This window comes from Poecilia formosa, unplaced genomic scaffold (assembly GCF_000485575.1).
Source record: "Poecilia formosa unplaced genomic scaffold, Poecilia_formosa-5.1.2 Scaffold234, whole genome shotgun sequence".
Taxonomy (NCBI): Eukaryota; Metazoa; Chordata; class Actinopteri; order Cyprinodontiformes; family Poeciliidae; genus Poecilia; species Poecilia formosa.
The window spans coordinates 292114-318216 of NW_006800173.1; the positions used below are offsets into that span (position 1 = coordinate 292114).

General features: G+C 37.2%; 1 protein-coding gene across 3 annotated transcripts in view; it reads left to right on the top strand.

The window, feature by feature from the left end:
- tspan4a (tetraspanin 4a) overlaps nucleotides 1-26103 on the top strand; it is a 183987-nt gene that overhangs the window by 13915 nt on the left and 143969 nt on the right. The window contains exons 1-2 of one of the 3 annotated variants that reach the window (XM_007568978.2): nucleotides 19132-20121; nucleotides 20880-20959. In XM_007568978.2, the coding sequence (XP_007569040.1) occupies nucleotides 20897-20959 (63 nt within the window). In that variant the 5' untranslated portion in view covers nucleotides 19132-20121; nucleotides 20880-20896. Of the gene's footprint in view, nucleotides 1-19094; nucleotides 20960-26103 lie in introns of those variants that run through there. The other 2 variants (XM_007568977.2, XM_007568976.2) reach the window with 2 other exon arrangements.

Sequence of the window (26103 nt, forward strand, 5' to 3'; positions counted from 1 at the left end):
AAGTTAAAAGAATAAAATAAAAAAAAACCTTGGAAGTCGACTATGAGAACACAAACGCTAGCAATGAACTGTACCATTACATATGGAACCCCATAAAACCAAATCACGGAATGTCATGGAATAATTTCTTGCCCATGAAATCCCTTTGGGCTCTATCCTCTAGCAGATGATGCCCATCTGTACCTTTTATTCTCGCCAAATGACCCCGTTGCTCTCAAACTCTGAATCCGAGTTTGTCACAGACGAGCTGGAGGAGAATGATTTCAACTAAACTTGTCACAGATTAATCTATTGTTCCTGTGTGCCAGCTAGTCCATCCAACACATAAATGCCCATCAAGAAATTTCCTCCTTGATTGTCTGCCTGACAGAAAAGTTGGTGTTTTTGTAGTTTTTGTTTTTCCTTGATATTGCAGGACGGCTATCTTCATTTCCATTTCCTCTGACTACCAGTGGCTGCCATCAGTGCGGCATGCTGTGTTAAAATGGTTTTATTCCTTGGAAAAATGTTCAGTGCCTGAAGAGAGGATTTCTTGACTCTTATGTTCAGAAACTGATTTTGGTGGATTGGTAAAATGGCAGGTGTTTCAAGACCTGTGGTGTAATAAAAACTCAGAGAGCTGAAATGAAATGGTATTGAAAAGAAGAATTGATAGAGATGTTGCCACATTAGATTCAGAACAACATTAGCTTTTAGTCCAGCTTCTTCTCATAAGATGTAGTTTGTTTATTAAATATTTTTTAACATTATTTTCTATTTGCCTCTTTGTATTTGGCTGATTTTGAATAAAAAGATTGCTTTTACATATGCTGTTGCAATAAAAACACACAAAAATTGTGATAAGTCTCCATGCCACTTAAATAGGTAAGACACGATATTTTCTGTCTTGTAAAACCTTTTGCCTTGCAGTAATCCCCTTGTTACTTGACACTAACAATACTGCTGATGGATGACACCAGTTAGCGAAACACAATGGCTCACCAGACTGTTATCCGCTCAGAATAAAAGAGCTAAAATGCAGAAACAACCCTTGCTATCCACTCAAGAATGTAAAATAAATTAATTTGTCGCTACCATTTTTTTTTTGTCCAAGCAAGCATCTCTTTAATGGAGATCTTTTGTTGTATTTTGGCCACTTTGTGGTTACACAACTGTGCTGGTGCATGCAGCACAAATAAAAAAGAGCAACATGCTCATTACATGCATCAGTGCTCACCAGACAAAATCAAACTGATGACTAGTTTCATGTTCTTGTTTCTGTTTGCAGCCATGAAGGCATTCTGGTTTGATCGCCTTGAATGACAAGTTTCATTTTCAGTGTCTGAGGATGATGCATATTTTATAGGAACTGCTGGTCAGCTCCAAAGGTGACAATGCTGCAGTCTGATAGTTTTTTCAATTTTTCATGTGTACCTTTTTCTGGATTTGGAACCAGAACCACAGGAGAAATGCCTGTGCAAGCATATAGACTAAATGGACAAAGGGAAATATTTAAAAAATACAAATTACTTGTCATGTTTTTTTTGTGCAGTGGAGAGACAGAAAATCTGGACCCCTTTGTGTGATCCTCTCCAGGCCCTGAATTGGTGGTTTGCAGACAATGCTAAATATATGCAAGCCCTGTCAGTCACACTTTAAATCAAATCCACAAATCATCAGAAAGTACATACAGACCCATTCTAAAAATGGGATTTTTCGAAAGTTTGTTTATTTCAGGAACTCAATTCACCAAGTAAAACACATTATAAAGATTAATTATACAAATGAAATGTTTTCAAGCAATTATTTCAATTAATCAGGATGCTTTTATGCTTACAGCTAATAAAAACATGACATTTAAGACTGGAATATTACTCCAGACAAGATGAAATAAAAAATAAATTTTTAGTACATAAATGTGGTCTTAATAAAGTATATTTAATACCTGCTTAATTTTTATATTCCAAAGGTACTTTAAATTAAAAGAACAACCCTCATCGGACTATAATTTTTTAAACACGACTTAAGTAAAATTTTTCATCCCTTGGCAGATTAAGATTTACAGTAATCTTTTAATTTATTTTCACCTAATGCAACACATTAGTTATTCATATCTGCTAGGGGTGTAAATATTTTTGCCCTTAACTGTAGCTTAAAGACCTTCGGTGCATCATTTCAAACAAAGCAGTCATGACAATCCATGATTCTGACTTTAACAGACAGCCTAACTCGACTCCTCGCAGCCTGTCAGGTCCAGCGAGGCCACATCTTGATGCCCTTGAGACTCAGACTGCATCTAGTTTTATTGTCTCGTGTTTTAAACTCTATCAGGCGCCCTGGGAAAACAGGAGAGACAAGAATCCTCGAGGAGCAGTGGAGCTCTCACATCCATACCACTACACACTGGCTCCAAAGGAGGTGCATCAATCGATGCAGCTTGGTCCGCTTTCTTTCATGTTGGCTCCAGAGACATTATCTCTGTTTATTTCTCTGGTGTTGACTGTCTCTTGAATCAAGCAGGTCTGCCTACACGCAGCCACCTTTCAGAGCGCGACTCTGATGAGATTACTCACTGTGGGATTTCAGCTGCTTGGATGCTTGTGATTTCATGCGACTGTTGTAATTCTAACAATGACAACTGGCATATTTTTCCAGTTCTGGGTTAAAATAATTTAAACACTATGTTTGTGTGAAAGAGATCATTATCAATATAAGCCTGTGTGAACAAAATGATGACTGGCACAATGCAAATGATTCGATTTCGTGCATTATGCACACATTTATCTAAATTACAGCATCCAGTCTTCATTGTACACCTCATTAGGCCTGAATTTCTGTGCAAAAAAAGTCATAGTATTTGTTGACAGGAAAGAGTCAAAGAATTTTGGGTAATCCTCATACATATATTCTGATGCCAATCAAATTTGAGAAACGTACGCAAGTGTTATACAGAACACACTTAAATAATAGCAAAATAGAAACCCCAATTACTGGGGTCTCTAGTAGTTGGGGTAGGGTAGAAAATGAGTAGAAAGTAACACATAAATTGATTAATTTCTGCAATCCAGTTCAAAAACTCAATATTAATGACATGTTCTTTCAATTCATAGTATTTCTTCAAAGCGTTTTAGACGACTGTTGGCAGAAAAAGTTAGCACTAAAGATCTTTTGTAGCAGCCTGCATTGCAGCAGTTCTGAAGAAGCCTCTGACTAAAGAATATGTTGTGTAATATTCTAATGAAGTGGATGCTCAGTCTCAGTCTTTATTAGGTTGTTTAGTCTTTTTGTCAATGGCTCTGATCCTGCTACCACAACCATTGTGGCAAAAGAGGTCACACTCTCCTCAACAAATTTATAGAAGATCTGCAGCATCTTGCTGCAAACACTGAGGGACCTGAGCTTCCTCAAGGAGTGCAGCCTGCTCTGTCATTCCTTGTAATGGCTTCACTGTTTATTGCAATAGCATAATGTCACCTACACAAAGAAAGTGAAAATCCAATTTTTCTAGACGTTGCTATGCTTTACAATTTCATGTCAATATTTGCAGCATTCTCACAAAAGAATATTTAACTCTTTGTTGTACACATTTTACAGTGATAGTCACAATATTTCTCTTGGCTTACTTTTCTGTCCTGATTAAAAGTAAAACAAGATTCCAAAATTGACAAATTTTGATTTACCCAAGATAAAATATCTATTTCACTGTAAAGCTTGTTTGTTTAAAAACAGCAGTACATTTATTTTGGGTAGTTATCAAACTTCTCCTAGGTTTGAATGCAGGCATGGTTGTTTTGTATCTCTGTGTTGCCCTTTGATACACTGGTCTCGCACTGACCACTGAAGATATGAAAATAGTGTCGGCACACGCACTTCTGCTTGTATGTAATATTAATAGTCTAGACCACTATACATGTAAGCATTCCCAGATTAACCGTTGTCATCAAATTTTTTCAACTGACAAAAGGTGCGTAATATCTAGGTTTTTTCAGTAGATTGTGGCACTTTAAATGTAACAGAAAATTTTAAAATCTACATCTCAATGGGACAACTTTTCCATAATGCAGCGAATGGCACAATTATAAAAATGGATATAGGAACCCAGACAACAGAGGTGATTTTAAATAGCATGCAGGGAACACATTGTTAATTGGCTTGACTAATACAGGGTGTCGATTCTAATTATGTTTGTGTTTTTTTTCATGAAAATGGAACATTTAACAAACTGGAGTTCTATTTGCTCTCTTTCTAAAGAGAATAGCTATTTTTATTGCAGTAAGTATGGGAATATGATGTGGTAGGTGCCTTTAATGCTGCAGGAACAACTCCAAAAGCCATCCCATTTTATTCTTCACTGCCTACATAGGCTTTTGTATGTAGATGTATTGTCAAGGTGTGCTGTTTCTGTATGTATAAGGTCAGTTTTATTATTAATATTACTCCTGAGTAGTTTGCTGGTGACCATTTACTAGAAATACTGTTCTAAATTTGATGACGTGAGATTTAATTTATATGCTCAGTTACAAGGCTAATCTCTATTAGTGGTTCATGCTTAAAAAAATGTGATTCCTTTTATGTTTTATTTGCACAAGTGAAAGATTAATCAAAATACAAATCTCCATAGGTGCAAATAAAACAATTTGACTTATTCTACCGCTAAGTAAGCTGGTAGGTGGGTACATATATAGATGACAAACATCAGACTAAAACAAGCAGACTTTGGCTAAATCAGTCTCATCTGTGTTGTATGACATTGCTTTCATATAAAGAGAATATCCAACCCTCAGGTAATTAATGGATTATTCACCCTGTTCATAACTACTTCTTTCATTTTTTAAACAGCTCTAGAGTAATCATGATTGAAAGGTCACCCTCTTGTGCTTCTTAATAACAGATGATTTCAAAAGCTTAAAATTATTGAAAAGGGAAATTTTAACATCAATGATCATAAAGCTTTTTACCTAAGTATGACTCTTTTCATTAGCTAAATAATTTATTAATTTTCTTTTACTGTATGCACACATATATGCTCTCTTGAGCTGTGAATAAAGTAATCAGGAACATAAAATAAAGATGATAGGAATGACTGGCAATTTCAGTTTATTTTTTTAAAATGTAATGAACTTTAATGAAGCAGTGTATATTATTTATTTCATGTTCAAAAAAGGGCTCGTGGCTCCATTAGCAACCATTGTAATTTATAATGCATTTTAAGCTTTTCATTATACAAAAAAAAAAAAAAACTTTATGTAATGAAATCAGTGATTTTCTCCAGTCAAACTTTACTGTATGTGCAGGAAAATAACACATTTGTTTAAATGCATTTTCTTGCAAATGTGACACACTTGTATGGCTTTACATGCAAACACTTTAAAGCACTACACCATTTAGTCAGTTTTGCTTTCAATTCAACACTATTCAGATCAACAGTCAGCTCACTCAATCTGCTGTGAATATTTATGCTGCTTGCTTAGAGACGAGCTATAATTTTGGAGTGAAAATGTTGTGCCTTTTTGATGAGATAATAATGACTCTCCATGGTGCACACAACGTAGACCATGATGAATCATTCAAAACCGTTCCACATATAACTTGACCTGTACAATAATGTTGGTGGCTTTGCTAACTAGCCTGAGCATTGGGGAACTAGTTTTAGCCTAGCAGAAAGGAGGGAGGAGACCCTCATCCAAGCTCTATTTGGCTGTTTCTAGCCAAGCGGTCTATTCTTGCAGATAGAACCAGAAAGAAAAGGCAGAGGAGCTTGATTTGTTTTTTTTTCACAGATAATTTGTCTCATACTATATATAGTGAGAATATAAAGTCCGTTTTAACAAATATGTTAAAAACATGTTTATAAAAACGTTACATGCAACAGCTTTAATCGCATCAAAAAAAATAATGAATTACAATCCCATCAAGAAGAGAAATCTGGCAATCATTCATGACGGTGACCGTCTGTTCTTAAGAAAATACTTCAGCTTTAACCTGAACTGGAGGCAGCCAGAGTTCAATTTTACCTCTGATGGAAACTTCACATGTTAAATCTGAGAGAATGCTGTTTATCCCAGAGAGGTCTTACATAAAGGTACTTCACAATTACTCAACCTGTTGTTGTCAGAGGAACCAAAAGGTCACAGAGCACCCAAGAAGCCTTACCACGTAAATATTTAAAAATAAGTTTGAGATTTAAAAGTGGAACATTCTGTTACATGTTTAAAATGTATCAAATAAAATTTTTTTTAAAGAACATAGCAGTGATGCAATCTAACAGGCTTCCTGTCCAAGATTTTAATTGCTCACTTATGAATCATGTTAAGCAGCTTAATGGCTGTTGGAACTGCTTGTGACCTAGAGGTTATACAGTAATTTAGATGCCAAAAAAAAATGCCTGAAATCATTTGCAGAATGAAATGATAAGAAGCTACTAATAAGTCTAAAAGTATACAAGTTTGCTTTTGCCACTCTACTCATCATTTTGACATGTTTGTGAGTTTTTTAAAAATGAGAATACAATGTAACACACAGTTTACTTCTGAGAGCTGTTTGACGTTTTGGCTTTAGAGTTTTATCAGCATTTAACATTAGGCGTGACTTGTCACGCCAATAAACTCAAATAAGCATCCTGATAATGCCTGATAATTGTGCACACAACTTCAGATAATAACCCTGTGAATTTTTGTCAAAAGAAAAGAAAAAAACAACAACAATTTTGCAGTCCCACACTTCAGTCCAGACCTTAGGAGAACACAAAATAGTGTTGTGACATGAAGAACAAAACCAGCACCTTTCAGTAATCCCTGCAGCTCCTTCAGTGTGTCTTTCAGCCTGGAAATCTCCTTAATCTGTTTTATGCACTGTTGAGCAATTGAAGCATGAGCCTGAAGATTAAATATACTTTTTAGCATTTGTTTCCCATTTCAACATACTTAACTTTTAAACTTTTTGTTAATTTAGAGATCTTTTAATTTTCTGTGAAGTACTTTGAATCAGCTTTTGCATGGATGGTGCTTTAGAAATGAACTTGTCTTTGTCTTGCCTTTTCATTAATTGTTGTAAAGAAATCGCCAACTGAGGTCGCTGTTCCAAATTCTGTTCAATATATTGGTGACTGAATCCATTGTGCAATGGTTTATATGAAACACTTTTTTATATCCTTCCACTGATGATGAGGTCCTTATGATCTATTGTCACCTGTCTGCAAACTGTGGCTTAAGATGAAAATGAGGAAATGTCAAGAAAATCCTACTTGGGCTGCAGGAATTTATTTCAGGTTAATCAGATGCACTAAAATGGATGACAGGTGTGAGCTCACTCATGCACCCCGATTACTGGACGTTTTGTATTTTTTATGATTTTTTTCTTTAAATAAAATTGTAGGTTTTTCATTAATTGTACAGGATAAATTCCACATAAGTGCAAACATTTAATAAAATGTCTCCTTTTTTACATCACAGAAACCATGCATTTGTACAGAAGCATGCCCACTTTTGAACAACAGTGCATACTTGATGTACTTGTCTGTTTTTTTTTGTTTTTTTTAAGTCAAATTCCTAGTTGTGTCTGTGTAGTGGATAGGCATATTTACAGCCTCGCTTTGCTTCTACTTTTAACCCAGATGGATTTTCTCTTCTTTGTGACCATAAATAAATGTCCAAATCATATCTGCCTGTTCATGAGCAGAATTTGACCGACAAGCGGGGTAATAATCTTTTCTGCTGGGAGGGATTACTGTTGCAATAAAATGCAAATAGCAGATGTAACCCATATGCCTACATCATGATTGCAGGTGCGCAGGTTTTCCAGTTGCCTGTTCAGAGGTGCAAATCAGAGATCAGGTTTGGTCATGAGGCTGCCGTATCCACGTGCTGGAGGAATATTTGATGTCTTCGTGGAGATGAACAGTTGGAAACAGTGTTATTTCATACTGGGTCTGAAAGGTTGTCAGACACGTTGGCAGCATTTGTCCCTTTTTTATTAATTCAGCATCTGGATGCAATTTTTCGTTCAACCTGTAACGTGAAGAAGAATGCCATGATAAACTCAGAGAATTAGTCTGTTTGCTTTTCCACAATCATCATCCAGAGGTAATTATATTAAATGGAGTGGACTAATGGGAGGTGTAAATAATTGAGCAGTCATCCACAGTTTATCTTTTTAACAGCTTGGTTGTGTTAATCACTATGCTTCTTCCATTATTTACACACAAAGTGACAAGTTTTAGCAATTAACCTGGAGCTCTCCATGCATCGAAGTGAGTTGTCACATCTCCTCTTTTAATGTATTCATTTGATCCAACCCACTGCTTCCGCTCTCGACTGAGTAATTTTCTGAAGTTCTGAAGAGGTAAAAAAAAAAAATACGCTTTGGATTTTTGTGCAGACTTTAATTACATATGAGGTTTTAGTTCAAATATGTTTTTCTTGTTTAATTGTGGCCGGGCTTTCATATCATAATAGTTCTCTGGACTTTAACAAAAGCATGAATCATTATCTTTACTCTTTGTAATTGTCCTCACTTATAAGAAAACCTAGAGTAAGAATATTGCACCTGGAAGAATAATTTTGCACATCATCATTTTTTTTTTTTTCAAGTTGAGAGATTCAATTACAGTTTACCCCAGGACATGAAAGAGTGTCCTTCTACTGCAACAAAGAATTTTGCTGCCATAAGTGCTATGCTTGATCGGCAATAGCAACAGGTGAGTGCGAGTACGCACTGCAGCGAAGCAAATGTTTTTTTGGAAAATGGCATTGATTGAAGTAAAGGGCAACAAAAATTACTTTCTTATATGACTATTTTGTCCAAATGTTTGAGAAATTTGAAAAGTCGAGTGAGTGATTGCAGCTATGTTTTGTCTCGACAGCAATCTGATACAATACATGTTTGATTTTGCTTCTCATCTACAGGAGTGATCTTCTCACAGCTCAACCCAACAACACTGTCAAGAATAGGGATAGAAATGTCAACTAAGAGCCAGTCTCTCTAATAATCCTGACACACTTTAGTGATGATCTGTCTGTTTCCAGAAGGATGGAAGACCATGTGAGCAAACAAGACTGTTTTTTTTTAAGTTAACAAATTTTAGAGTGACAGCCAGGAACCCCAGATTGTAGTGCCATTAACAAAATGCAATTAAAAATCAAAACAGAAGTTCCTCAAGGGAAGACGAGTCGTGTTCAAGTCCAGGCAATTATAAAATATTAATGGGTCCAGAGATGACGGGTGAGTTTGAGAATCTTACTCAAGTTGTACTTAAGTTGCAAAATTAAGACTTCAGATTTTAGACGTGTGCCCTGTAAAATCATGTAAAAAATTTTTTAAAAATGTAGAACCTTAATACATTTGGCAGTCACTCTAAGCACTTGATACTTGGACATACTGCCAAGCATACTGCTTTTATGCCATATGTTTGATAGTTTAGGTTTGCATACTTGGATATAGAAATAGTTTTCAGGCAATGTACAGTGCACCCAAAGATCTGTCAACCAACCTGGGCCTGTGTAAGAAAGCTACCACCAAAAACATATATTTTTTAATAAAAAGTTACATACTGCCAGATTATCTATACATCAATCTATTCAGAGTTTCTGAAGTTAGTTTATAACACAGCGCCTTTACAGTTCATGTTAGCTTTGTGTCCTTCAGTTTTTATAGACACACTCCAGTTATGACTTGCTTGGATTCTTTTTACATGTTTGTTAGTGAAGTGTTGGATTTTTAAAGCCTTCTACTTCTACTTGAAATAGCATGGCCTTGTGGTTTATTGTAACAGATGAATTCCAAGCTTACTCTCTCTTATCAGGATGGAGATAATTGTGGGTTTCTCAGAAAACCTACAAGAACTGATTGACATGGAAATGTCATTTGAAACGAGACTTCCTTCAAAAACTAACTTGCTGAAGGGGTTCATAGTCTGGCATTTCAGAAATTAGCTGACCTTCTTAACAGATGCTAAAAATCACAATATTTATCTGGTATTGTATCTGTAAAGGGTTTAAATTTTTTTCCTAGGCAGACATGAGATTTCATGCTTGGTCCCTGAAAAGGACAGTTTTTATCCAATATGTTGCTAAACATGGTTTGTGTTGTAATCGCATGTTGGCAAGTACTCTTTAAATATATATAGTACAGTTACTCATGTACGTTTAATTTACTTCTCAATGTACTATATGTGCTACACCTTCAGCTGAGGACACAAACAGGTGTATACATGCTGAAAATAACTTTAAAGCTAATTATTATTTTTCTGATAAGTTTGTGATGAAAGCTGTAGAATTGTTATAAATAATTGAAGTTCAATTTCCCCAGTTCACCTTCCCTGATGACACTGATGATGGGTAATTTACCTGCTGGTTGCCTGAAAACAAATGCTGATTGTTTCTTGGGTAGTTAACTCTTAATAAAATTGTGCAGAGCTATATAATAAACCCTACATCGGGGCTTGTAAAAGGAACTACATGAAATAATTTGAGCTGTAGTGCCCAGAATGCTGTCTCAAAACATAGAGAAGCTAAATGAACAGTGTGTTTTGTGTCAGTTTTCTGAATCCAGTACATTTGGGGTTATAAACACCATTATCAAACTGAACTTGTAGTTCTTGTACAGCATTCCTCATTTCTATGCTCTGCCTGCACATCTCATGACTGATGTGGACTGATTGCTGGAGCGAATCAAACAGATGGAGAGAGAAAGAGAGCAGCAGATGGAAAAAAAAAAGAAAGAAAGCAGCAACTTTGCAACAAATGGTCTTTCAACCTAACTTACAAAGACCTGTACAGATTCATGTGGTAAAAACATGTATGATTTCTATCTACTTCATCCAGATGGTTGCTTAACAACAGCTTTCTCAAACAAGCAACTTAAGCTGCAGCTCTGAAAGAGTGATCACGGCTCACATGGTATATCTCACACCCATGTTTGCAACACATCAGCTATTGGCAGTGACTTCATAAAAATTTACTGACAAGAAAGGAAAGGTGTTGGCAGACCGATAAGGTTAACAAAACTGCAGTAGTAATAAGCTGTCTTAATGAGATGGCTGATAATAGATATTGGATTATCGAATAAACAAGCTGAGACGGCTACAGCCTTACATTTGGGCACATGTTTCAAAATGTAGAAATTTCAGACATTATGTTACTCAGCGGGTTTAAGAAATTAGACACAAATATTTGCAGAAACAAGTTGTCATTAAGTTTAAGAAAACATTGAAAATTAGAGTGTAAAACTTGCTTAACATGAGTATCATTGCTCATGGTCTTGTGTGATTTAAAATTTAAATCACAAAGACCTTTATATTTTCTCCACAGAAAAGAAAGTTTTCTGTCATTCAGACTAAAAATATATTATGAATGTCAGAGATTAAGTCAAAGTAGATTTTCAACCTCATTTTCAAATCATAGAGATTAGTTTTTTTTTCTCTATAGATCAATGACTAATTATGCTGTGGCACACTTGATAAGTAACGCCCAAAGATCATATGCCACATGTTTATAAATGATTACTAAAAGCATTAAGCATTTCCATTATAATTTTACTCATTCTTTTTCAATTTTGACTGGAGACATCTTTTTAGGGTCAAAAAATTGGCCACCTATTTAGTGACATGTGGGTGGCCATAATGTTACTGCTAATAATGTATGTTATTTGTAGCTAACAAGCACAAATGAAGCCTTGTCCAATATGATTTGTGCACAGCTGTCAATTTCTAAAAGAAAAAAAAGCCCATTAATTGCATTGCCAGTATTATTTTGACAACTATCCAAATCCAATCTGAAGGAAATGTGAAAGTGTACAGCCAAATGTCTTCACTGAATCTGTTCCAGATTAAAAATAGCAAATGAAGCTTTGGCATAATACAGTTATGCTTCGAGGCAGTGTTGGAATGTATATCCTTGGGAAATCCTACTCTGAGATGAGAAAATAGTGATTGGTTGGGGACTAATTATAACTGTGAATAAATACACAGAAGGAAAAGAGAGGCTAAGCACATTGTATTGCAGGAAGGAGGCATCTAGTGCATTGGTGCAGCTGACTGATGTGCCTAATTGCACTTGTTCCGGAGTGCAGCTTGGAGGTATAAGCCTCTCTTGGCTGATACAGAGTGACATAAGCATTCATTTCAAGATGCCTCTCTGACCACCTGGTGAGTGTATGTCTAATATTCAGTTTCATCCTCATGATAACTGAGCAAAATCTAATGAAGAAGCCTTTGTTGTGAACTGAATTGTGGCATGTGTTTGTATGACTGATGCTTTCAGTTTAAGGAGTATACACTTTTTTAAAAAATCACATACTGGTGTAACTTTTACATTTGAATCTACACATGAACTTTGCAGCTTTTTATATGTTAATATGGAACACTACATATTATTCCTGATTTATGTTTTGTAGGCAGTGGGATATTCTGCTCTAAATCTTGAATCAAAACTCATGTCTGTGCCTTTTGCTCTGACACAGGGATTAAATAGATAATTTGGTTATTTTAAATGTGGTGTCTGGTAAGAGATTATGGCAAGTGAGCGTGCTGCAGAAAATTAACTGAAGAATTCTCAATTAAATCCAACAGAAAACAATTGTCCACTTAACAAACAGCCAGACTGATGGATTAATTACACAATTCTGTGAAGTTAAAACAACAAATCTCAAATTATTCTGGTGTTAAATGCAAACTGTATTTACTTTTTTACTTTACTGTCATCAGGTTTGCATTAGATAGTTAGCAATGGTATCTTACTTTCAACTTTAGAGTTGGTATTGTGTTCTCAGGCCTGCAAACTGCAATTCTTATCATTCAGTTTTAGTTTTATTAGACTACAAGTCAGTGAATGTTTTGTCAAGTGGAATATGGTTACGTAGCGTTTGGCGTTAGAGCTGATTCCTATGAGTGATTTATTTTATTTTTTTTCTTTTTCAAACCCATGTCATGACACTTTCCTACCAGCTTCGGGAAAGTAATACAAAATTTGCTTAAAAATGTCTCATGTCATTCATGCATTTACTGTTTAGAGATGATTTCAGTAATCCTGACTGACATGAAATAGGAAATCCAATCCAACTTTCCAGTGTCGGGCATAATGAAAAATGGTTGTCAATTCTTTTTTTCTTGATTACAGAGAAAACATTTCAGTTGCAGCAGATAAAAACCTGACATACACATTCAGGTTCTATTTATGTCTGAAACCTTTAGGAACACCAAGAAACTATCAGTTTCCTCAGTATTTTACATAGTTCTACTACACATGTCTTTTTATGGACCATTTTCTCTACAAGGGTTTTAAATTATTTAATATATGCATAATATTTCACATTAGTCTTTTTTTCCCCTGTCTTCTTTGGAGAGCTGAATTTAGTTTTTAATACTGCATTTTCATTTCTCTGCAGCTTGTTTTACTGTCCTTAAATTTCTATTTCATCAGCCGAACAAATCTTAAAATCCTTATGACTTTGCGATGAAGCTCGTTTATTTCCCTGTGGAGCTGCTGTGATTTATCTTCATGTCTGATTCCTTGGTGAACCTTGGTGTGATGCTGTTGTGAGAATGCTCTCTCTGTCTAATCTTCCGCCTCACACACAGATATGCGCTTTGAAAGTGATATCCTCAAAGCTAATCCCAGCCATTTGTCACAAGCGGGTGTTTCAGAGCTGATGGTAGCGATCATTTTTTAAACTGCTGTTTGTGTATTAACTGTTTGATGAAAGGATGTGTTTTCACGCTTAACCTTGACAACAAATCAAGCTTTTTGTGAGGATTTTTTTTCAATGTCCTGTAGAAAAATGTATTCTACTCTAGTCAGACATGGGTTAATGCTTGGAGACGATGTACTTCATGTCAAAATTAAATCACTGATGTGAAAGATGAAGGCATTTCTGCAAGATATGTATGTACAACATGTGACAGATCTTTACTAATACATGACACAGGATATCTGCAGCAGATAAAAAATATCTTCAAAGAGACTTGGTCTGCCTGTAAGACAAAAAACGTGAAATTGGAGGAGAAAAATGGAGGTTGTGGTTGAGTCTCAAGTGGTAAGAACTTATAAAACAATTTATGAGCAAAACCAAAGTTACTCCTTCCCTCTGTCTTGGTGTAAATGAACAATACATTTAGTTAATTGCTTCATTTAACCTTGATTTATAAAGTCCTTGTGTTTAGAGAAAAGAGGATTTTAGAGTCAAAAAGTGTAACTTTCCCAGAATAGCATCATGTTAAAACCGTGAACTGGAACAATTATTTTGTGGTTGCATAAGCTAAAATTCAACCAGGCAAACAGCTCTAAATAATTTGACAGTCTTGAGAAAAGCTACTCTCATTCATGAGCCGCTCAGCGTGCGCTGATGTTATCTTTTCGCCTGACTGTCATTTTGTGTAGGTTTTAATTGGAATCTCCCTCCTCCCCCCTTTGCTTTGATGGTTATATCTGTTACAACATTTCACATTTCATTTTAAACTTTTCAGTTTCAACAGACGGTTATTTCATCATGCATTGTGTTTGCTGGCTGCAACACAAACTCTTTTTTTTTTTTCACCATCAGTGTATCTGTAAATACGGAGGACTTCAAAGCTGCTGCCACCCCCCCAGGGTGCCTCTGCACATTTACTTTGATTGTGTGTTGATGTGCACTTGTGCAAAATGTTTGTTTCTGCAGAGGTTGGATTTGTGTTAATGAAGGGCCACAAATGACAGGAAGGTGTTTTCCTTCATGATGTCACAATATGCTAAAAACAATCGATTTATCAGCACTTAATGAGTCTGCATGACTCAGCTCAGTATTTATATTTCATGAGTGAGAGCAAATAGTGCCAATTAGAGGCTCAACTTACTTGAGATAAGAAAAAAGACCTCTTTCTGTGTATGAAATAACACCATTTGACATAATTATGACATAATTCTGTCGTTTACGTCATGATTTTTAAATATATTCATCAGGGAAGCAGATATTTCTATATATATAAAAACAGTGCAACTCCTTATGCGTGTGAATGTGTGTGTGAATGACTGAATGTAGTAAAATATCTTCGATTACTCAATAAGAAATGAATTACTTTAAGTAGTGTTTTTACAGAAAACTGTTGCGGGTATTAACAGAGGAGTTCATCTGGGAATTGCATTTAAAGGATGTCTTCTCTTTGTACTTGGATATAAGTTGCAACTTATATCCAAATACAAAGAGAAGACATGAAACGGTTAGTTGACAAGTCAAATCAGTGTTTTATACGCCCAACGGAGTTTAGCATTAACCAACCGTCCATCCATCCATCCATCCATCCATCCATCCATCCACCAATTGTTCCATACATCCATTATCTACCACCTAATCTGTGGTTTGGTTGCGGTGAACTCATGATCATAGATTAGGTTAGGAATGCAGACTGACCTTTTGACTCTGCTCTCTCTTCACCATATCAGACTGGTACAGCGTTTGCATCACTGCAGACGCCACACCACTCTGCCTTTCGATCCTCCGCTTCATTTATCCCTCATTAGTGAACAGGACAGCGAAATACCTCCGCTCCTTCAGTTGGGGCTATACCTTTCCCCTGACCTGGAGAGGGCATTGTAACCTTTTCTGTCTCAAAATTGTGATCTTGGATTTGGAGGTGCTGATTCTTATGCCAGCTGCTTCACACTCTGCTGATGATGCGAACACATCATCTGTCTGTAATTATAAAGAAACCCAACAGTTAGTAAGAAAATAAAATTTATCTTTTATATTCTTAATGAAGTACACATGGGTCTCATTTTGTTTTACTTGATTTGTTTAAGATCTGACAGAAAGATCTCCTGTTTGAACAGGCAACTTAGTTTATTGTTTATTTGGATCATATAATTTCTATTCATTTTAAAATTGAGTAAATCCCATATATTAAAAATCATGCCCAGAAGACACAATGGCACATTCACCATTGCTTTATAAAAGAGGCTTTAAATTCAACCATTGACTGTAAAAACTATGTAAATACCACAGTGTTCTCGTATCTCCCCCCACAGAGGAGAAGCTAAGATCTCATTTATGGGTGCAGCCATAACACATTTTATTTACAGTCTGTTAATTCAACTTAATGAATTGTGGGGATTTTTAGTGGGGGGTAATATTAATGTGACATGATTTGTAAACAGCAGCTCCTCTTAATTAACAAGGTAAACAGACGCAAAATCTGTTTATGAAAATAATATAAATATTTTGTATCTGTTAATGCTTTTGTGGACTTAGTAAGTAGTTATCAGTAAATAGGTAAATAATAGGTGTCTAAAGACAGTTTGTGATTAAATAAAGATAATTTCTCTAACTTAAATGTTTGTTGCCCTGTATGTGCAAATCTGTGCAATGTTGCTTGAGGATGATTTTATCTCAGGCTCTCAGTTCACATTGACAACTTAAAGACTGTATTTAAAGTTAGAAATAATGTGGAAAAAGTGCTAAACTTAATGACCACCAAGGACTACCATTTACCACTTGGAGTAGTGGTAAATGGTGTTCAGGTGCAACATCCATTTGTATGTGTTAGTGTGTCTTGGATAAGTGTGAAATCACCTTAAAGATAATATTAGAGAAAAGATTTCCCTAACAGATGCCTATAATATGCGCTTGGCTTGATATTTTAAGGGTGCATTCACACCAACCCTATTTGGTGCACTTTATTCCACTTTAACTCTGGTCTATAAAGTCTAGTTCATTTGAGGAGGTGTGAATCCTCAGTCAAACTCTGATTTGGACCAAAGAAGCATACTCTGGTCTGTTTTTATACATTCCATGACAAAGCAAGTTGCGCCCATATGTTGTTCAGAGGTTTTCATGTTGTTTTCTACAGTGGTTCTTGTTCCAGCGCCATCACAGGCGAGGGTTTCGGTTCCTTTGACACAGTGCAGTGTGAAAGCGAAGTGCACCAGCTGAAAATGCAACAAATGTTGCAACTTTGATTGCAAATTGAACCAACTGTACTGGACTAATTCTTATGAAAGCACCATAAATGTCAGCATGGCTTACATGGTGGATGACCTAGACCAAATGTAGCATGTGGGAATGTGTGGTGGGTGTTGGATATGTGGAAAAGAGGACAATGAATCTTTTAAAGAGAGGGATATTAGAGTCTCTGTTGAGGCTTGGTGCTTAAGAAAGAGAAGGTTAATCTGGGTGACTGATGTCAGGCCAAACAATGGAGAGTAAGTTAGCAGGAAAAGCCCTGTGTTAAGCACCACTAATGGCATTAAATGAAATAACTAGCTTAAGCTGAATCTCATGCTGTTTTTACATACTAATGTTATGCAATTACTTTCTTTGTTACTATAATTTAAAGGGTGTTTCTCTGCTGTGCAAATGAGATGTGTTCAAAATCTGTTCTCTTGATGCTTTCTTATGAAAGAACTTGGTCTTTCTTGTCCTTACAGAATTACCCTCCAGGTTAACATGGTCTAGTCACTGTTTCCCAGACCAGCAGATATGGAAGAGAGGTGGTTATTATGTTTTTCCCTGAGTGGGGCAGACATGAGTAAAGAAATGAAATGAGATTGAAAAGCGTGGAAACAACAGAATTTGGGTCTTTGACCCCAGGAGGCGTCACCACTTGAGAAAGAAAAGGTTTTACAATAAGGGTCCAAAGTTCAGGTTAGAAATTATGTTTACCTTGCACAAATTATTCTCAGCTATGATTTTACAACAATGCAGTGCATATAATAAAATCTCTAACTAAATGCTGATATTATAACTTTTTGGCACAGGGGAATAGAGGCAAACAGTGATTTTCATGGGCTTCTATTGTTGCCTTGAAATAGATCTTCAGGCTGGGCTTTTAATTATTCTCTCTTGGATAGATGAATCAGAGATATAGGTGTTTTTAGTAATTTTTCCCTCCTTGAAACTCAACTTCAAGGAGTTGAAGTTGAGTTCAACTCCAACTTGGAGTTGAACTCAAGTTGGAGTTCAACTCCAAGTTGTACTTGGCACGGCTAATGAATTAGCTGTTCATTAGCTAAATGAACAGCTAATTCATTTAGCTGTTTTGCTTTCCAAAACTAACTCAACTCAGCTCGTCAGAAAGTACATCATCTTGTTTTGGAAGCTTTTCAGATGGAAACGATGCATTTGGAAAAGTCTGAGACATTATGCATATTAGGTTTATCAAATCCAAAAAGCTTTAATTGTTGCTTTATACAATCAATGATGCCAGATGTAGAAGCAGATGGTGCCCTTTGCTATGTTCTCTTACCAAATATTTCTTATTACTCTAACTAATAATCTTTGAACATTTCATAATTAGCATCGCCACTAGACTTGATTTTCTTCATTGGTCTAAAATCTGAAAAGATTTCATGGTAAGTGTATTGCAATACCAGCCGTCTCCAGTTTGCAGCCTTTGCTCTGCAGTGATGAAAAATAAATCGCCTATATCAATGCATCTGTTGATAGCGAAGCCCTTTACATTTCTGAACTTTAACATTTCCTGATGTGTTGTAGTTTTCTAGAAAAATACAACAATAATGCAACATGTTCTTCTCGGCAATTTTCGTTAGTCAGAAAGTCAGATTTACAATCCTAGACTGCTGCCGCCTTTACAGTCTGACGAAAGCACACTCAGGAGACAAAACAGAGATCCATTAAATACTTGATGCAGCCATTAATATAGTCTGCACTCTCTGCAGATTTGATATCTGCTTGTGGACTCATAAAGCCAGTGACCCAGATGGCTACAGGGTTGCGGGGAGTGTGCAGTAATTTTTGTGTGAATGTCAGCAGGAGGGAGACTTGTTCTCTATGCATCCATAGAGTCACACTTCAGGTGAGCTGTTGGTGTTGTGAAAATCTGTGCTGAGGCAGATACGCAGATATTGTGTGACCCAGGTCCAGGTCTGAAGGGGTTTGTTAGGGGTGGAGGGGCATGCCTGACACAATGCATACACAGAGATGAGTCTGGTTTGTGAGTAGGAACAACCTCTGCATGTGGAATGAGAGGCAGCAGGAAAAGGAGGAGGAGGAAGAGGAAGGACTAACACGGGTGCAGCCTTCTTCTCAGCTCTGTCATGTTAATACAACACCAGGCTGTGTGTGTGTGCACGCCTGCGTTTGTGCATCCAGAGGGCTATCCGGTAGATTGTGGTGTGCTCGGGAGAGAAGATGGGAGCTGCGAGACGTTGATTGGTTGTTGGGTTTCATGGGGTGTGGCTAGAATTTGAATGCCTGCCTTTCGCACAGGCAGGTTTCGGGGACAGTGACCGAAGAGGGATGGAGTGTTTGAGCCTGTGTGTGTGGTGGTGGGGAGAGTATCGGAGCTTGTGAGAGAGAGGAGGAAAGAGAAGAAAAGAAGGGGGGGCATATCGAGAGAGCGAAAGAAGGAGGGAGCTTCTGGGAGCAATTCTGGACTACCGCTCAAACACTGCAGTCTTTCTTTTGCTTCTCTGAGGAAACAGGGTTCCCCTTCTTGCTGCCTAATGCTCCTTCTTACTTCTTCCGTGGCTTCGTTGCTATGACCCTGATGGACACCTTGATCTCCTCACCCACCTAAAGAAGAGGAGAAACGAGCTGTAGCGGAGAAGGGAGAAACAAGAGGAGGCGAAACCACACACTTTGTCTCTGTGATGAGAGTCTGGAAATTAATTATCTACCGTCAGCACAGAGGGGGGAGCGCAGAGAGGTGCACAGTTAATAGAATAACTGAGAGTTGAAGAGGGTGACTTTGTAGAGGTGTGAAGAACAGGCTGTGGCGAGGCGCAGAGAAACCCCTAGGCACTTCTCAGAAACAAAAAAGGGACAAGTTTGGGTCGACGCGTGAAGTGAGGAGGAAATTAGGCAAGGAAGTAACTCCACAGGGATACTAATTCAAGAAGCCAAAGAACTGTCCAATCGCAAGCATCCTTCATCCTTTCATTCCTCTTTCCAACCTTCCTCTTAAATCCATAACTACATCCCTAACTCTCATCCCCTTGCCTTTTTTTTAGTTATTTTTTTTTGCATGTCAGCAAAAGCACATCATCAGCCACATTCACATGCTGAACGCTCAGATGCACCTAAGACCCACAGCGCAGCGTTGTATTCTCAGAAATAGATGTGTCATCTGCTGCTGAGTAAGAAGTTGATTTAGCTGTATTATAGGTGTCATTACTTGCTGGACAGGAGCACCTGCTCTGGAATCTCTTGTGAGACCAGGTAGGACATTTCTGGATAATTTTGGGTACTCCAAGCAGGTGGGGATGTGTTAAGCTCTCCAGTCGTTCACCTGATTGAAACGTTATGAGATGAAACTGCAGACCGGCTTATCTCCCAGAGCACGACACCTATGTTTGAGGGATTATGCTAAGGGAAATAGGGATGTGCAGCTGTACTTGTGCATGGCAAGACGGTGTCCGAAATACAATGAATTACACAGGTGGTGTCGCCAGAATGTGCAAGGTCTTGTGCTCAATGTAATGACTCTAAAAGATTAAAGGCAACTCAATTGGGGTGACACATTTTCTTCAATAGATTAATTTAGATCACGTGTGACCCCATTTATGATATAATTAATCAAGCATTGCTAGGATTTGTCGGGGAGTCATAATTATCTTAAAATCCATTTCGCTGTTCTTGGAGGAGTAAGTCGTAGTACCTTGTAGTGAACTTGCCTCAGAGCTGAAGCACACAGAGTGACTATTAAGACTTTCTAAAGACTAATTGTGCTTCCACAATGAGACGCTCAAGCACAGATGAGACTCCGTACCGACGCAGTCCATCTCTGGACAGCAAACCTGACACTCCGCCCTTCACTTCTGGTTTTCACCGATTCAGTGGGGAGTTTGAATATAAGAGACCTCCTTTTGCTTTCGGCTTCCACACAACAAAGGGGCCAAAGAACTCCAACGGGCGCTACGCCCAGGGAAAGAAGTATGTGGTGTTTTACCTGGACCTCTCCTTCATATTCCTTCTAGAACTGCGGCGCTGCAGGATGGCTGAGGGTTGCATGATGGCCCTACGCTATGGAATGGTCTTCTTCAACCTCCTTTTCTGGGTAAGTTCTTCATTTTTTTCTTGCATCAAAGAGCGTTTGAATAAGTTTTGAAAACTGACAACAAAGCCATGTGTTTCTTTCTATACTTTCTCTGTTTCTCCCTCACTGTGACTTTTCTGTCCTTTTAGCTGTTTGCTGGTCTGTGCAGTCACAGAGATGTTATATGAGAAACAAGGGGCAGCATGAGGAAGAGGCAGATCATGCATTTAGATCTTGTGTACAAAGCCCACTGTGTGGGTGGGAGAAGCTTTTTCTGTTACCAATAATGTACTTTCAGTGTGGGTGTACTCTGAATTGTTTTCCTTGTTAAGCTTTGGCATATTGGAAGCTTGCGTTGTGTGCAGACTTTAATCACAGTGGCGTTCCAGTTTTTCTGCAGTACCTCTACTATACCTTCCTTCCTCCCAGTGCATCGATGCTGCTCAGTCCATCAGAGGATCTGCTGTCACTCTGCTCTATCTGACGGATTGTATCTGTTTGCTGTGGGGATGTTTGAGCTCCAGTGTGTCTGCCTCTGTCACTCTCACTCTGATAGCCTCACAACAGATCACTTTCATTTGCACAGTGACGCCTGTCGCGCTTCCCTGCTATGCTTCACATTTAAACATCTTTAGCTTGTGTATTTTCTTCCCACAGGCTCCCACAGTGCAATCCAATGCAACTTGTCACAGAGTTTTAAAGCCAGTCTTGCATCTGCGGCTATTTCTGTGGGATTACTTGATTTGTCAAATGTCTGCTTTTATCACTGTGGGAATGAAATGAACGCCTTGAGTGCTGAAATGAAATCTGGCTGCCAAAATGCAACCCCCCTTGAGGAATAAGTGACCTCTTCTTTCATTATTTTCTTGTCTTTTGGTAGAGCCTTTGTTGTGTGGTGCAGGAATGATTGGTATTGTTTGGGAACATATTATTCTAACCCTCTCACTCACATGAATGCTCAGATCTGTTTTTCATAGTTTGCTTACATTTTAAATTGTAAGCAAAACGGTTGAATTGTTGAAAACATGCAATTTCTTGAATGGCTCAACAGGTTGTCAACTAGAAAATGCTGAAATGTAGCTTGCTATGCTTACATTGAAATGTAAGCATAGCAAAGAAAGAAAAGAAAATTGGACTATGTCAAAATCACTCCAACCACATTTTGAGGTTGGAGTGATTTTGCTTATGCTAAAGAGTGTAACTGTTGTAAAAAAAACCCCCCAAAAAACAAACCCATTTTAACTCTACGGCTTTGTTAAACATTTTTTAGAGAAAGAAGATCAAACTCCTCTCTTCTTTTCCCCACATTTTTAGAGACTGCTGAACTCGAGAGTTGGGGCTTTCCCCAAAAGACATTCACATTTAACCAGGACCAGGTCGAACCTGGTTCCCTGAAAACATGAAAGAACTGATTTGTCTTCCCACTACTTGGGAAACTAATAGAAATATATCTTGTAGTGAAAGTTTGTTCCTCTCTTCCTCTGTTGTATTCTGAATCTCTGCACTAGGCTACAGCAATAAAGGGACCATTTGCACTAGAGATGTGAAGAATAACTGATTTGTGCTGACTGGGTATCAGTTGTGTTTAGATGCTGCTGTTGGTTGAAATCCATCCCATTGGCTTTTAAATGCACCATTTTAATCTGTGTCCTCTGAGCTGTTGAAAAGAAGGATGAAAGACAAAAAACTTCTAAAGATAATCTCTTCCACTGATGTCCTTGCTATACCGGGCTATTATTTTTTTCTCACTAGTGGCTGCTACTGTTTGCAATGAGAACTGCAGAGAGTGTTGCAAAATAAAGGCTGTGCAGTACATTTTGTTTCTTTGATCGGGTAGATAAAATAATACCCCTAAGGTATCAGCTTATTCTAACCCATAGATTAAATAAAGTGCTGACCAATATCGAATTTCAAATCACACTTATACCTTGTTTGGGTATAAGTGTGATTTGGAATAAGATTATGTAAGATTTGGAAATCCCCTGCAAAGGATTTTATGACAATGGATTGTTTTTAACAGTGGACAGCAAACTGAGCCATGTCTACTAAACTATTGACAGCAGCCTCACCATCTGGGCAGATAACTGGACTAACCACTCAACTATCATGTCGTGAGGCTATAAAGAGCAAAATGGCAACTATAATGAAGCCACTGTATTTTTACTTAAGGTTGTATAAACATTAGAACCTCACGTAAGCCCATTGCTATGTAATTTCAACCAGTAGCAAATATTTCCAAGATAATCAGACTTAAAAGCTATAGAGGAGTTAATTCTAGCGTGCTTTCTAGTTTCATTGGTTTTAGGTTTTTGTCTTACCCATCAACTCGTTAGCTTTGCAGAATTGTGACAAAGTATCACTCTTCTCTTAATTCACCAAATCTACTCTTCATCTTACAGAATAAGGGCTTAGTGCAGAAATGCAGCGGATGAGAGGAGTCAGTGTTTTATTATTAGCACTCCGTTTGTAGTGCCACCTGGGAGACATTATAGGCACAAAGAGCAACAGCCCTCTCCTCTTGTAAAGTCAGTTCTTTTCAAATCCTCCAGATAAGAAGAGAGGAGCTCTTCTAATATCAAACCTGTCATTGAAAATAATGAATCTCGGATAAAATGATTGTAGCTGTACGTTAAATTCAAACCCAACTTTAAAGGTCTTGATTTTCATAATAATCATTTAAGAGGAAGTGCTTCTTTTTGGCTTGACTGAGATAATATGAAAACTGATTTGATAAGTAAAATTACATTTGACTTCAACTTTTTCACTTTGAAATGCAAACTCAAAATCCGATGTGAGAAAAAAAGAAGGTGCACATGAATGCATCTTATATTATTTATGTTAGTGAGACTTCAGCACCTCCACCTTACGTGTTAATAAACTGTCACATCGTGAGGAAGTAATCTATTCCACATATCTTACCCCTTGAAGACAGAAGAGGTGCTATAAAAATTCTTGTGAAACCAGATTAAATATATCAGACGCAACCCTGTGTTAATATGTTGTGTATGTTCGCATTTATGCTGTGTGAAAATAGGTATGATTAAATCTCTTATTAGCAATGTTCATGCGTACTTTTTGTACGTGTTTTGTTTTGAGGATAACTGCTCGGCATCAAAGCCTCCAAAAAGTGTATAAAAAAAAGATCTAAAGAAGGAACTACTTTTTAATGTACCCTCCTCTAATCAGAAAAATGGAGTTGAGATTTTATATATTTACTGAAGCAGCTGCTTTGCTGGCTGAAGGACAAAACTTACACAACAACAACAACAACAAGAAACAGACTTTAAAGCAGAGCAGGTAGTAGAAATAAAGTGTCCTTCCATGCATGGGAGTGTTTTGAAAGTGAATTTTGATGCATATTTTTGGAATTTACAGTTGGAGATGAATGGTGGTGTGAATAAATATGAAACCAGATTTTGTTTTTTTTATTATATTTGAGCCAATTTACGAAGCCTTTCAGTTGCCACACTAAAAGAACATGTTGCTTAGACAGACCTTGAACAAATTTAATTTCCTTTTGGATTACTGGACCAGAAAATAACATTTTGACATCTGAACGTTCACAAGTATCTGCTATATTCACACTATTGCGGCTGACGCCAAAATAATATCATTATCCATGTTACAAAAATATTAGTTGTTGTTGTTTGAGTTATTATGTTACTTATTGTCTAGTGAATTATGGTCAAGGCAACTGTAAACAAAGTAAAACAAAATTTAAAATAAACTATATAAGCATAACCCACCAATCTTAGATTTGATTTAGCTAAAGCTAAAGTTTATCCCTTGAACACCATTGTGTATGTTCACATCAGCATTAAACCATGCTGTGCAATACGTAGGGGCTAGCATTGTGCTAATCAGCTGCTAATGTGCTAAAATCACTATTATTGTCATTAGCTTAAAGCCAAAATACTAATCCAGGACAAAAACAAATTTCTCAGTAGATTACAACATTAAAAATAAACTCACCACTTTGGGCAATCTTAAAGAATGTTTGTAAGAAGTAATTTTAAAGAATATTTCAGCTTGCTTGCTTCACCTGTTGACAGCATAAACTACTTCCAGACCGCCATCAACACACTTCCGGTTTTCCATCATGTAACTTGAGCCAATGTAAATAAACTGTGGAGCTTCCTAGTGGAACACAGTGAGTGAATCTAACAATCCTTAACTGAATCCTGTCCCATTACAGAAGAACCCTTTACAGTAAAAGCAACATAAAAAGCTAGCTTTGCAATTGTACTCAAGAACAAAGATATTCATTTCTGAAGAGAAGTCCTGTGATTTGATGAGACCAAAATATTTTAACTATTGTTAGATTTGGGGGACAAAAGGTGGAACTTTCGAGTTGAAGAAGGAAGCGTGAGCAAGGCGACCTACAAACCTGACCCAATTACACAACTACCGTCAGTAGGAATGGGCCAAAATTCCAGCTAATTGACCTTAAACAGGACACATTTTATTCGATTTAATGTCAGACAGTGAGAAAAATAGTTGTATGTAACTTTTAAGGAGATTTGATTTCAACTATATATGTTTAGAAACAAGAAATGTTTCAGTTGTCTTGGCCTGTGTGCTGCAGATGCATTCAAATACATTTGGTATTAATATAAAGATATCCATCATTTTCGACTTGCTGTAAAGGAGGCAGAGCTTTCTTTACAGCACAGTTTTTGCACTGTGTCTCACCTCCTGCACACTTAAGGCAGATGCTTCCCCTACACCACGTTTTTCACATTTCATGCTGTGAGAACTCCACCTCCTGCAGCAGATCTCATGCCATGAATTACAGTACATGAGAGGCGGTGGAAACAAGTTTGAATCATTTGTTCACGTGTGAAGACATCTTAAACTCATGTCACTGAGTAAAATGGTAATGCCATCCAGTCACAAGAAACATTTCTTTACGTGTAGTTTCTGAGAAGCCATTGTACATGAACGAGCTGGAAGCTTGAAGGGAAAATCACAGCATGATTTCGTGCGAAGAGAAAACATTAAACACAGTAAAGAACTAAGAAACTGGTATGAAAACCACAGAAAAAGCTGCATAGAGCATTTAAAATCACCATAAAAGGCTTTTCACCACTGTAAATGTCACCAGGTCAGATCTTAATATTGAGAATTTATGTATGTTTACATTTCCTGCTTGTGCATACTAATGT